This window comes from Cupressus sempervirens, chromosome 2, assembly GCF_028749045.1.
Source record: "Cupressus sempervirens isolate cs-2001-9-10 chromosome 2, ASM2874904v1, whole genome shotgun sequence".
NCBI classification, from domain to species: Eukaryota; Viridiplantae; Streptophyta; class Pinopsida; order Cupressales; family Cupressaceae; genus Cupressus; species Cupressus sempervirens.
Window position 1 is genome coordinate 522,596,989 of NC_143119.1, and position 13,024 is coordinate 522,610,012.

At 39.0% G+C, this 13,024-nt stretch overlaps 1 protein-coding gene across 8 annotated transcripts in view; it reads left to right on the top strand.

Moving 5' to 3' along the window:
* LOC149573251 (uncharacterized) overlaps positions 1–13,024 on the top strand; it is an 85,052-nt gene that overhangs the window by 68,967 nt on the left and 3,061 nt on the right. For 6 of the 8 annotated variants that reach the window (XM_089814450.1, XM_089814452.1, XM_089814455.1 and 3 more), the window contains one exon: positions 1,267–1,891. The exons of the other annotated variants lie outside the window; for them this stretch is intronic. In XM_089814450.1, the coding sequence (XP_089670576.1) occupies positions 1,267–1,425 (159 nt within the window). In that variant the 3' untranslated portion in view covers positions 1,426–1,891. Of the gene's footprint in view, positions 1–1,266; positions 1,892–13,024 lie in introns of those variants that run through there. 8 annotated transcript variants of the gene reach the window in all.

Genomic DNA, 13,024 nt, shown 5'->3' on the forward strand with positions numbered 1-13,024 from the left:
GGTTTAGTGGGTGTCTTTGGCTTGCTCTTTGAGGAAGGACCTTGATAGTAGCTTTTTTTTGATCTATTGATCAATGCATCAGCAGCTTCTTGTTCTCTTACAAATGAAAGTATTTCCGCGCTAGTCATCCCAGTACTATTTTTTCCTTTGCACATTCCAAATCCTTTGCCAGCAGGGCCCATAAAATGAAGCTTCATTCGAGAATATGAGCTATTGAAAGGTTTTCCTTTGTTACTTTGACAATAATTGCACTTCCAATAGTATGAGCCACCTCCTGAAACCTGTGATATCCGTGTTGTATGTCTCCACAAAGGAGAACCTACATCAATTTTGAAATTATCAGTCCCTTCCCCTCCTTGGCCCCCCATTGAACTTTGACTAGCACTACCACCGGTATCCATTCTTGCCTAGTTTTTTGCAACCTATTTTATAAGAAAATAAATAAATTTTAATTAGTTCCTAACAACGATGAACATCAATGATCATGCATACAAGTGGAAAGAAGTGAGAAAAACTACTAAAATAGATACCCAAAGTTGCTTCTACATATCTTTCAAAAAAAAAAATTGAAAAAAAACTTTAAAAAAATCTTCAAGAACTTAAAAAAATCATCAAAAACTCAAAAAAATTCATCTAAATACTCAAGAAAAGGATTGATCACTTACCTTGAATGGTTTAAACTTCTTTGAGAAAGCTATCTCTCCTCTTCGATCGATCCTCTTCGAAAATGCTGAACTTAGCTTCACAATGAAGGAGTGGCTGTAGGTGCAAACAAAACTCTAAAATGACTCTTGTGAATGCTTCTATGTTGTCTTCTAGGGTCGTTTTAGGGTTTTATTGTGAAAAAATGCTTTAAAAAATGCTTTTAGTCACATGTTGTTTCATAGTTTTAAGTTAAAATATACTTTATTTTATTAGTTTTCCGCCTAACTCCCGCGGATGCGTCCGGATGCTCCCGGATTCCCTGCGGATGCTGCCCGGAAGCCACCCGCAGGCATCCGGAGGCTTCCCGCATCCGTCCGTATCGGATGCGGAAGCCAGGGGACAGGGCCACGAATCGGTATCAGAGCAATCATATCAATTATTCTAGCAGTGCATGGTTGTCTAGCATTTGAAAGTATCATTCGAGGACTTTACTGTGTTACAAGATATTCAATGCTGTACTAAGCATTAAAATAATAAATCACTTCATTTCACTTGCTAATCAGTTTTCAGTTTTGGATTCTATATTGTGTGATAACTTGGTTGAATTTGTCTTGTGTACAGGGTAGAACCCAAAGAAAGCATGCTTCAATTCCTATTCCCGCCCCAATATTGGCTCGCGTAAGAGAATTAGCTGCATTACAGTCACGTGCCCTTTGTACTCCAAGTTCTAGTTCAGTGAGTCGTAGTGGAAGAACTGTACATAAGAAACAACCTGTCTAAATGTATATGACATGTATTATGTATGTGAATAAACTTTGGGCAGTCTTTAATGTAACTCTGGTGCAGATAGCCCTCATGCAAAATAATTAATGGTGAGGCTTCATGCTAAGTTTATCCCCAGGAGAGTCGATGATCTGCATACAAGATATTGGTGGCAGGGCTGTATAGAGAGTCCTAGCAGTGGAGAATTTGGCCAGTGTATCAGAATCATGATTCTGCTCTCTAAGGAAAAGAGTGTATTGGCAACCATAAGAATGTAATGCAAGTTGCTAACATGTTCTATGTTGGTTCAAAATGCTAATATGTCCATACAAAAGTAGAGCTTGTATAGTAGTAATTAGTGGAAAAAGTTTTGCATACCCATCTTGAGGCTATGGAAGAAATATTTGTTCAAAAATTTTGGTTTCTTCAGTCCTGGCTGATTTGTATGTATGTATATAATAATACAGTATATTATTGCAAACTATTTTAGCTTGTGTACTGTACTTCCAAGGATAATGTGCTCTGGCACAAAAAAGAAGCTTTAATCATAATTCACATTTAATTTGGAAGCAAAATCTTGCATTCTGTTAAAGAACAGCAGTATATTTTCAGAATTCTGATTTGTACAATCAAGTGGCTTGCGCTGTAAGAAGGAGAGTATATTGATATTTGTAGAGTGGAGTTCAACTGAAAGATTTTCCTTAAAGAAACACTCGTTAAATGCAACTTTTAAAATAAAATCTTAAAATAAAATCCGCATGACAGTAGTTGACACTACTATTGATCAATTTTAATTCACAGACAATATCGTAAAGTACCCACTGAAACTTGACATGGTTGGTCATTTGGGCAATTTTAAACATTTTAACTCATTTAGTTTGTAAAAAGGATGACCTGTGCATATGGCTCACTAGGGAAATTGTAAGGAATGCATTTCTTTTAGCAAATGTTTTTGGTGAAGGGACGATTATGTAAACCATTAGTATACTGAATTTGCTGCCAACTGTTGCAAGTTTTGGCGTATGCAATGCTAGAGTATACATATGTGCTTCTCTAGTCATGTTCAGCTTCATTCTCAACTTTGGACTCGTTTAGTTTTGATCAAATTCTTGATGACTTTATGCTCTTTAAGTGGTTTTGGGGGCTATAGCTAGCATTTTTCTATGAGTGCTACCATGTCTGAAACGGCTGTGACATCCATAAATCTTTTGCCAATCGGCAATCAGTGGTCACTGTTCAGTTTTAGCAATTATCTTTTAAAGAAATGTAATTGAGCTTTTGTTAAGTGCTATAATTTATACACCATCCAGGTGCTTTAGAGACCTCTGGGAATCTAGACTATTTTCATCAAAACATCCTGTGTACCTTGAAAATCAATTGAAACTCTCTAGAAGTAGGGCTCTTCCATGTTTCTTGACAACATTCTTGCTTGCAGGACAACATTACAAGCTCATTTTGTACCTGCTAGGACTCAAACCCAGGACCTTCCATTCTCTGCTTAGTGCACTATTGCTGAGCTACTGACCTGTTTGACCAGCCCATTGTCAGTTTGGGTGTGGCTTATTTCCTGCAACCCCGAGTCACATTCTAGGTGCTTGGGGCTCATAGTCAGACTCTAATAAAAAGCATGCAAAATCTTCAATCTTCAGTGCCAATTAACCTCTGCATGATGGGCGAAACTGAAGTGGAAGATGCTATTCCACCAAATCTGGAATACAATATGATGATCATGTACAAAGATACTACAAGATGCAAGATAGGCCTAAATTATTAAGGTAAGGTGACTGGTAGGATTAAGCAAGATGCTGATGTGTGTCATAATCTTGTACAATGAGATAACAAAGATGACATAGGTAACTAAAAGTAGTAGTCACGAGAAATATAAGATCATGTGATAACTAATCAATCTTCTAAGAGATATAAGACCTAAATAAGCTTAAGTCATGGGAATAAATGAAGGAAAATAATTGGTTGCATACTTTATCAGGTCCAAAACTGTACTCCTGCCGCCATTTTTTAGCATACCACAAATGCTATTATCCCACTAAAACAACATATCTGCTTGCAGGACAAATCTCTTTTTTGTACCTAAATGTTGCCATAATATGTGTTCATAGCATTGTTGCTTTTACTCTCTTATGACTTCATTAATTCTAAGGTGGGGCTATTTATGATTTTGTGTTCCTGGACAAGCATTTACATATTCTCGATTTAGATACTCGCAATTGTTATGAAACCCTTCCAAATCATCCTTGATATATGAAAAAATAATTAATATTGGAGTTTGATTGCCACATGTGACTTAGATAACGATCTTTGCTTCTAGAAAGTCAATTTTGGAGAAAAGAAGGGTAATAGTACAAATAACCAATGATAGGGTATCGACAACTGATACAAGCTAAAGAGCTAAATAGAGTAGCAACTTAGAATGCTATCATGAATGACACCTACAAAATGAAGTTGTATTTAAACTTTTGGATTCATATGTTCTTCAAACATTAGGAATGTGATCATGAAGCTAAAGTAAATACCAAGGGCTCAAATCGAACAAATGTTCTTGCTTACTAGCTATTCTAGTTAGTCAATGTCAATGACACATTATTTTGGTAGTAGAAATGAGGTGTACTACAGAAACCTATACTTGCCATATGTAAAATTGTAGTTGGTGGATGTGTAGGTGAAGCTAGGTAGAGGTTTTTGTGTTGTAACGGTTGTTTTGAATTTTAATTTTGGCATGTTATCTCTTAACATGACCTGAAATATATGATTTGAAAAGGAAAACATACATAAATTTAAGTGTGTGTAAGGTGGATGATTTTGATTAAGGCAACAACTTTTGAAGGGGCCTTGAAACCCAAATACAAAGCACGTGCTAGCCAACGAAAGATTTACAATAAGCGCAACAAAGAGAAACAGGGTAGAGATACAACAAAACCTTCACAAAAGAAGGGTTGCCAAACACCTTGCAACCACCACCTACACTAGATGGTTGTCAAAGACATAATAAGCCTTTAATTGACTGGCCACCCATCAAAAAAGAACCATAGAATTAAAGTTTCCCCTTAGCCCCAACCTTGTGGGCTTTAGGAGAAGAATGAAAAGGGACCTTCTTTGAATGTTTGCATTTAATCGAAATCCGTCCCTCAATCTTAGTCACTACAGATTGCCATGCCAATGAACCATTATAAGAGTTTGAAATTGTTGAACCAACTCCCTTAAGACAACCAATAGCACTAGAACCATCATTCACTCGATCATTAAGGACATAGCCAACAACAATAGGTAGATCCACAACCTTATCATTCCCTGCCACTAAGTGCTCAACAATACCATGCAGGAAAGAGTCAACATCATTATTATGAGTAGCAACACAAACTAAAGAACCAACAAAACTCCATGAACAAAGCTAGCCGCAGGAGGGACCGCAACAACAACTTCCTGATCGAGACCGACATCTAACAAATGATCAGGAGAAGGGGTAGAGTCACCTTCTTGATGTTGAGGAGCAATAGTAACATCTGAAGGAATTACCCCTTCAGAAGCAGGCTTATCAACCATTGTATGATGCTGTTGCAAAGCACCCTTCTACCATGATGAGGGTTTCTTGGATTTGGATTTGTCTGCATCAAAATTTTCAACATGTCTGGTATTGAAGCATTTTCTACATCTAAATAGAAGACCTTCATAATCGAAGGACTAGATCCAAGAGCCAATAGAAGAGCGTAATTTGATCTCTTCCAGGAGGCTTTTAGATGCATCAATATCAACAACTATCTAAGCATAAATGAAATGCAAAATATTAGAGGAATCCAAATCCACCATTAAGAAATCACCTAAAGCCAGACCAATTTCCTCAAGAACAAAATCATACTAGAGATGACGTAGAGATTAGGGAGACGTACTCGAATAGGCATTTTGTAGAAAGATTCATTGGCTAGAGTGAAGTCCTTGTGTCATGGTTTGATCATAGAAGGAAAGTGGTTTTCCCATGTGAAGAAATGGCTTCAAAGATGGATCTTCTATCGTCCATATTATCAAATCTAGCAATAGAAAAACCTTTTACTAGAGGAAAGATCTGGACAGATTTAGTTAGATTGGTTCTCAATGCTTAATAATCGAAGTGTGAAGCTCCTTGAGTGAGGGCCAAAAGCCCTTGAACGACAAGTAACCACATCTACCTCAAGGGAAGTAGTCCTTTTCTCAATCTCTAAAACCCAATCATTAACCAAATTAATAATAATATGTTTATTGGTGGGAAAGGGTTTGGACACAGTCAACTTAGAACAATCCCCCAAATCCCCATATTTACGAATTAATTGGGCATAAGAGAGCACATTTGTGCCACCCCCAAACCCCCCACAATAGTCTTCTTCCAAGTCACAACCTCCCAAAGAATCACTTTATCAACAATAGAGAGAGTTAGTGGAGACTTGATCAAAGATCCCTCCACCTGAGAAAACACGTGCCTAGAAGTTGGAGCGGAGACCAAACCATCACCCTTAACCTTAGAAAGGGGAGGAGCTAGGCGATAGGAATCAACGGTCACCAAAGCCTTGGCACCAATAGCCCTAGGCCCATCAACAACCCTGATAACCTTAGCTGATCTAGCCTCAGTAGTCACAACAAAAAAACTAGATCGATCTGTCGGCGTAGCAGGAGGAGTCAGTGACGGGCAAGGTAGCACAAGAGAGTGTTCAACAGAGTTTGAAATTGCCATGCATGCATGGATGATCAATATTGATATGTGATTAATGTCAATATAAAATTAATGTGTGTAAGGTGAATGTGATAATCTCAACAATTTAGTAGTTTATTTTGTAGGGAAAAGCTAAAGGTTCAATCCTTAGAGATGATTGGTGTTGGTGAAAAAGAGGTGAATAACCCTATTTCTTTTGATGAAGATATTTAAGTGTTGCAAGTGGGTGGAGGATGTCTACTCCCCATGTAGATCTATTTTGGGATACGTTAAAGTTGACATTTTTGGTGATCTCTTTGATGGCAAGGATGATGGCTTTGATCCTAAGAGCGATGGGATTCAGGCAGACAAGTTTCTCTTGGATATTCTTTTGGGGGAATGTTTGAAGGCTCAAGGGTCAAGGTTGTTAGGTAGGACAATACAATTGTTTGTGTGTGATCCATATTTACTGAGAAAAGGCTTTCTCTACCACCAAAAGATTGATAAAGGCTTGGTGGTGCTAGTGCCTTCCAGTTTGGAAGCTTGAGAGGTGAAAAAACATGGATGATACAAATCTAATTTCATCCGAGTTAGATCTTGAAGGTTGTGTCATGGTGGTTATTTCCCCTCTTGTTAATGGGCACCCTAGAAATGCCCAAGAACTGAACAAACTATTGATAAAGATTTTAATGTTTTTTGCATAGAATTTGAAACCACATAACATGAACAAGAAGGAATTTATGCAAATTGAAGATTGAACTACTGCTGAAATAATATTATTTTTCAAACTAATAAAATTAAATACAAGCAAACTCACTAATTACTCCAACATCATAAAATCAAATACATAACAAACTCTTCAACTCACTAATTACACCCAATCTACCTGTAGATGGAGATGCGCCCAAGCTGCCTGTTAATGAAGTTGATAGCAATGAATTCCAAAGGCCAAACCCCAAGGGAATGATGTCTAGAATGTCACAAGAGAGGATAAACATCTTCTAATGCCAAGAACAGATATGTAACTCACACATCCATGTTCTTATCATATTCCACTGTGCCTAACAATAGCTACAAGCTCTCCTTTTATTCCTACTTCATAGGGTTGACCACTTTACACAAGCAATGTGGGATAAATAAATTTAAATAAAAGAAAAGAAAAGGCTAATGGTCACACAACTGGATAATTGCTAAAGTGGGAACATTACAGTCTGCCCTCCTTGAAATTGCTTGTCCTCAAGCAATCTCAGTCCTGTTTGCTGTAGCACCTACTCACTCTCCCAAGTAACATCTTCCTCTGGCAGGTGTCTCCATTTGACTAAATATTCTTTAATCACCTTGTTTCATAGAGTCCTTTCCTTGGTATCTAGAATAGCCTCAGGAATCAATACAAGCTTCCCCTCCTCATCTAATGGTGGCAAATCTACAAAAGGCACAATTATGAAACACATTATGTACCCGACTGCCCTCTGGAAGCTCAATCTCGTAGGCAACCTCGTCCACCTTGTGAATCACTTTGTAGGGACCATAAAACCTAGGCTTCAACTTCTTTGCTCCGTTCTTCTTGACTGATGACTGTCTTTATGGTTGTAGCCTCAAGTAAAGCATATCCACAACCTCAAAGTTGTGCTCTATCTAGTGCTGATCAACATACAATTTTTGCTGATTCTAGGCCTACTGTATATTCTCCCTGAGCACCCTCAAAATATCTTGACTATCCTGCAAGAAGCCTTTGGCTTTGGGCACTCTATATCCCCCAAAACTAGATCCATGAAGCTAGGTGCTTCATAACCATACAATACTATGAATGGAGTCATCTTGATGGACATATGATAAGTGGTGGTATAACAGTACTCTCCCATATGCAACCATTTGACCCAAGCTCTCTGTTATGCAATCACATAGTTCCTTAGATATCCGTCCACCCATTTATTCACAATCTCCGTTTGCCTATCTGTTTGCTGATGATAACTAGTGCTAGGTGTAAGATCTGTGTTGCACAATCCAAACAATTCTTGCTAAAAAACACTCATAAATTTACTATCCCAATCACTGATAATGAAACTAGGTAGCCCATGTAACCTGAATATCTCTTCGAAAAAAAGATCGGCCACCTATGATGCTGTGTAGGTGGATGGAATAGCAAAGAAGTGAGCAAACTTTGTCAGCTTGTCAACTACCACATAGATGCAATCTCTCCCTGTACTCGTGGTAACCCGGTGATGAAGTCCATAGAAATACTTTCCCATTTCCTATCTAGAATGGGCAAAGGTTGTAACAACCCTACAAGATATGTGTGCTCTCCCTTATTCTGCTGACAAACTGCACACTCCTTGACATGCTTCTGAACATCATCCTTGAGCCCTTTCCATGTGAATCTCTCACGGATCTACCTATAGGTCTTAAAGACCCCTGGATGTCCAACTACAGGTGCATCATAAAATGCCTTTAGTATTACCTCCTAAATTGTGATGAAGGAATCAAATATATCCTACCTTGAAACTTGATCAATCCGTCCATCACCACATAACAATCATCCTATATGGTGCCTGCAATCACTCCGGAAGCCCAAGTGTCCCTCACATACTCTACTGTAATCTTATTTCTCCAATCTCCTATAATCTCAGTTAGAGCACAAATATGAGGTCTCTTGGATAAAGCATCTTCCACCACATTCTTCTTCCCTTTGACAAACTCAATGTCAAAGTCATAAGCCTGCAACTTCGTAATCCACTTTTGTTGTCTATTATTCAAATCATGTTGGCTCATGAAGTATTTGATGCTGTTGTGATCAGTCTTGACAACAAACTTCCCCCCAACTAGGTAGGGCCGAAACTTGGCCAATGCATGCATAATAGCCAACATCTCTTGATCATAGATGGAATAGCTCCTCCAGTCCATGAAGCTTTCTACTCTCAAAAACAATGGGATGCTTCTCTTGCATCAAGATTGCCCCAATCCCATCTCTTGACGCATCACAATGAAGCTCAAATGGCTTTGTGAAGTCTGGTAGAGCTAGTACTAAACATGATGACATCACCTTCTTGACATGATCGAAGCTTCTCTAAGCTGCCCTTGTCCATGCGAAGGCCCCTTTCCTGGTAAGGTCTATCAAGGGTGCAACAATCTGTGAAAAACCCTTAACAAATCTCCTATAAAACCTGCAAAGACCAAAGAACCCCTTAAGCTGTGTAAGGTTCGTAGGAGTAGGCCAATCAACAATAACTCTAATCTTTTCGAGATCTACCGGCACTCCATCTACACTGATGATATACCCAAGGTACAGTAGCTCAGTCAACCCAAACTCACACTTAGATTCCTTGGCATATAGTGACTCTTTCTCCAAAATGGACAACACCATCTCAAGATGTTGTAAATGCTCCTCCCAAGTCTTATTGAAGACTAAAATGTCATCAAAGAAAATCAGGATAAGTCTCCTAAGTTGCCCCTTGAATACCTTATTCATGCAACTCTGGAACATAATAGGGGCATTGGTTAGCCCAAATGGCATAACCAAAAACTCGAAGTGGCCATAGTGACAACGAAAAGCTATCTTCTCAATGTCCTCCCTCATCCTGATCTGATGATACCCACAATAGTTCTCCCCTCATGCTAAAAGCTCATCTCCAATTTTGCTAGGTTGAGTGTGAACTCGACTAGCAAGGCCATCCATGTCATACTAAGGATGACATCATAGTCTCCCATGTCTACTATATAGAACTTATTCTCCAACTCATAGCCATCTCCAAACTTGAGGTGAAGATTAGATATCTTCCAATTGCATAATAATTTGTCCCCATTAGCTACCATGACTCTAAACCAGGTGTGCTCCTCAATCTGTAAACCTCTCTTGGCTACCAATTGTGCATCTATGAAATTATGTGTAGCCCCAATGTCAAAGTGATACCCTTGGATAGTATCCTTGACCTTAAATGTGATTGACTTCTGAGCCCCTGTTAATTGTGCCAATGACTTCTCATCCTTAGGAATGTTGTTCTCCTCTATAGTGCTATCCTTGTTTGAATTAGAGTGCTGATCCTCCTTCTCTGACTATGACTCCTCTGCTGAGAAATACTCCATTTGATTTGCCTTAGCCTTGAGAGGACACTTATAAGATAAATCCCAAGGCTCTCTGTAATGAAAACATAGCTTCTTCTTTTTCAACTTATTCAGGGTGTCATTATCCAACTTATCCCTTTATGGTTGAACATCCTTGTGAAAAGAACTTTTGTCCTTCTCCTTGTCCTTTTTCATATATGAATCCCTGTGCTGAAATCTACTCCTAAAGGAAGAAGGTGCTAAGTCACGAGCCTTTTTAGTGGCCTCCTGTAACATAGCTGGGTGATGCCCCTTGACTCAACCTCGTAAGGGATCTGAGAGTCCATCCATAAACAACACTACTAACCTCCTCTTTGAAATATCTGTGACCAACACAACTAACCTCTAAAATTTACTAATATACGTCTCAATTAATCCCCACTGCTTGAGTTGTGCCAACTCCTTAAATTGTAACTCGGGATCCTTGGTATCAAATCTCTCTATGAGCTTCTTAGTGAACTCCTCGTAAGATGTGATCTGATTATGCCCCAATGTTACCATGCCATGGTGCCACCACTCATGCGCTGGTCCATCCATGTGAATAGCCACATACTTTATAGCCTCCTCCTTAGGCATAGGATTCAGCTGCAAGTATGTGTCTACCTTCTGCACACAAGCTCATGCGGTCATCTTCCTTGAAGCATCATAATAAGGTAAAGAAAGTTTCCTAACTTTCTTTCTCAGCTCAAAGTTTTGATTTCTCCCTCCTGATCTGGGCATGTGTCTCATCCTCAAGTCCATATAATCTCTGAGGGAAATATCTGCCTAAAACTCCAGTCCACTAGTCTCTCAGTCCCTCCTGAACTGATCCTGTAACTCGGTAATCTGTGGTTCATTAACTGGTTGAACTAGATCTCTGGGTGGGAAGATGCGTAGAAGAGGTCTCAAGCTCGCTGTTTGAGCTGGGCGTGCAACATGTCTAAAGTTATTAGCCTCATTCCCATTGTCATTATTACCATTAATGTTATTCTTAGGACCATTGTTGTTGCTGCGGCCTCCATTATTATTGCCCCTATTGTTGTTGTTTCCTCCATTGTTGACATCACTTGGATTAATATTGATGCCCATCTATCTAGCCATAAGCTGCAACATCATATCCATTCGCTTATTCTCCTCCTGTTGCATATGTTGCCCCTCCTCTAATGTACTTAGCAACCTTCTGAACATTACATCCTCCTGATCTGGATCAGTATTCCTGTGTCCGCCTGATCCTGTATTCATGTCATCTCGGTCACCCATACTGCTGTCTTGTTCAAAGAATATCTCCTTTGTGTCTGTATGATTGGATTGTATGTCCCTCTGCATAGATGAACTAGCCTGTTCGCTGTGCAAGTCTGAACTCCTACTTTGTCTTGCTCTAATAGTGCGGAAATTATAAAGCCTCTGTTGCATGCTCAAACATAAATGCTTAGCCCTTTTATTTTTTAATTTTAGTGTTTTGACATTTTGTCAAACACTTTTCCCTCTATCCGGATGTCCCAAATTCCCTATAAGACCTCTACAGGATGACATGACTTATAGCTATGATACCACTGTAATGAGCACCCTAAAAATGCCCAAGAATTGAACCAACTGTTGATAAAGATTTTAATATTTTTTGCATAGAATTTGAAACCACATAACATGAACAAGAAGGAATTTATGCAAACTGAAGATTGAACTACTACTGAAATAATATTAGTTTTCAAACTAATAAAATTAAATACAAGCGAACTCACTAATTACTCCAGCACCATAAATCAAATACATAACAAACACTAATACATTAGGGGTCAATTTGTGATGGCAAGAATATGTAATGTGTTTTTGGCTTTTTTTTTTTTTTTTTTTCAATTTTAGCCCAATGCCGTCGCAATTGTGACGGAAACATCACAATTGTGACGCCACCAGAATATAAGAGAAAAAAAAACCGAAAAACCTCATTTGAAAGAAATCGACACAGGGTTCTTCGGAAAGGAAAGGTGCGCGGGAGACTTTAGCAGCATTGAGAGGGGCATTGAGGTGCTAACTCGAGGCATTGAGAGAGGCAGAGACCCGCATCGGCTAACTCGACGCATTGAGAGGGGCAGAGACCTGCATTGACCTACTATATTCTATGGGGATCTCTGCGGCGAAAGGGCCAAGGGCAACATTCAGAGGAGGATGATGGCAAGGTGCAAAACAAACAAACCCATTACTCTTAGAATCCTTTTTTCTCCAATCATGATTATTATTATATATATGAAGTAGAAAATAGGAGGAGACACAACCATACTAGATGTAAATTATCTCCTGGCCGCCAAAAATGCGGTGGGCTCAAGCTATTTGCAATTTATCTTCCCATGTCCTACAGATGGTCATGCATTCTCATTATAACTGTTAATGTTTCTCATGAATGCCCTTTCATTTCTTGAACAAGACACTTGTTTTTAAGTGTTTCCATTGCATGCCGAGAGCTCCATGCTGATGCCTCCCATACTTCCATGGCAGTGTGCTTGGATTTGTCAACAAAAAAACATGCGAAATCCATGAAAATTTGTTGTTCCTCATAGTCCAATGCATCAAAGCTTATTTTAAGGCTTTGGTGTATGTCTCGAGGTAATGTCTTGGTAACTTTATTCAATTCTAACCTCCAATAATTCTAATCTTTGCCACGAACATGACTGCCAAGAACTTGAAGTGACAGAGGTAATCCTCTGCATACATTCAGGGAAGAGTTAACCAGATTCTCATTACCCTCAGCTGGATGGGATTGTCCAAAGGAATGCCAACAGAACAACTCTCTGGCATTGTCTATATCCACCCCTTTTAGATTATAAGCAACACTAATTTCTACATTTATAAGCACCCCCAAATCACGAGTTG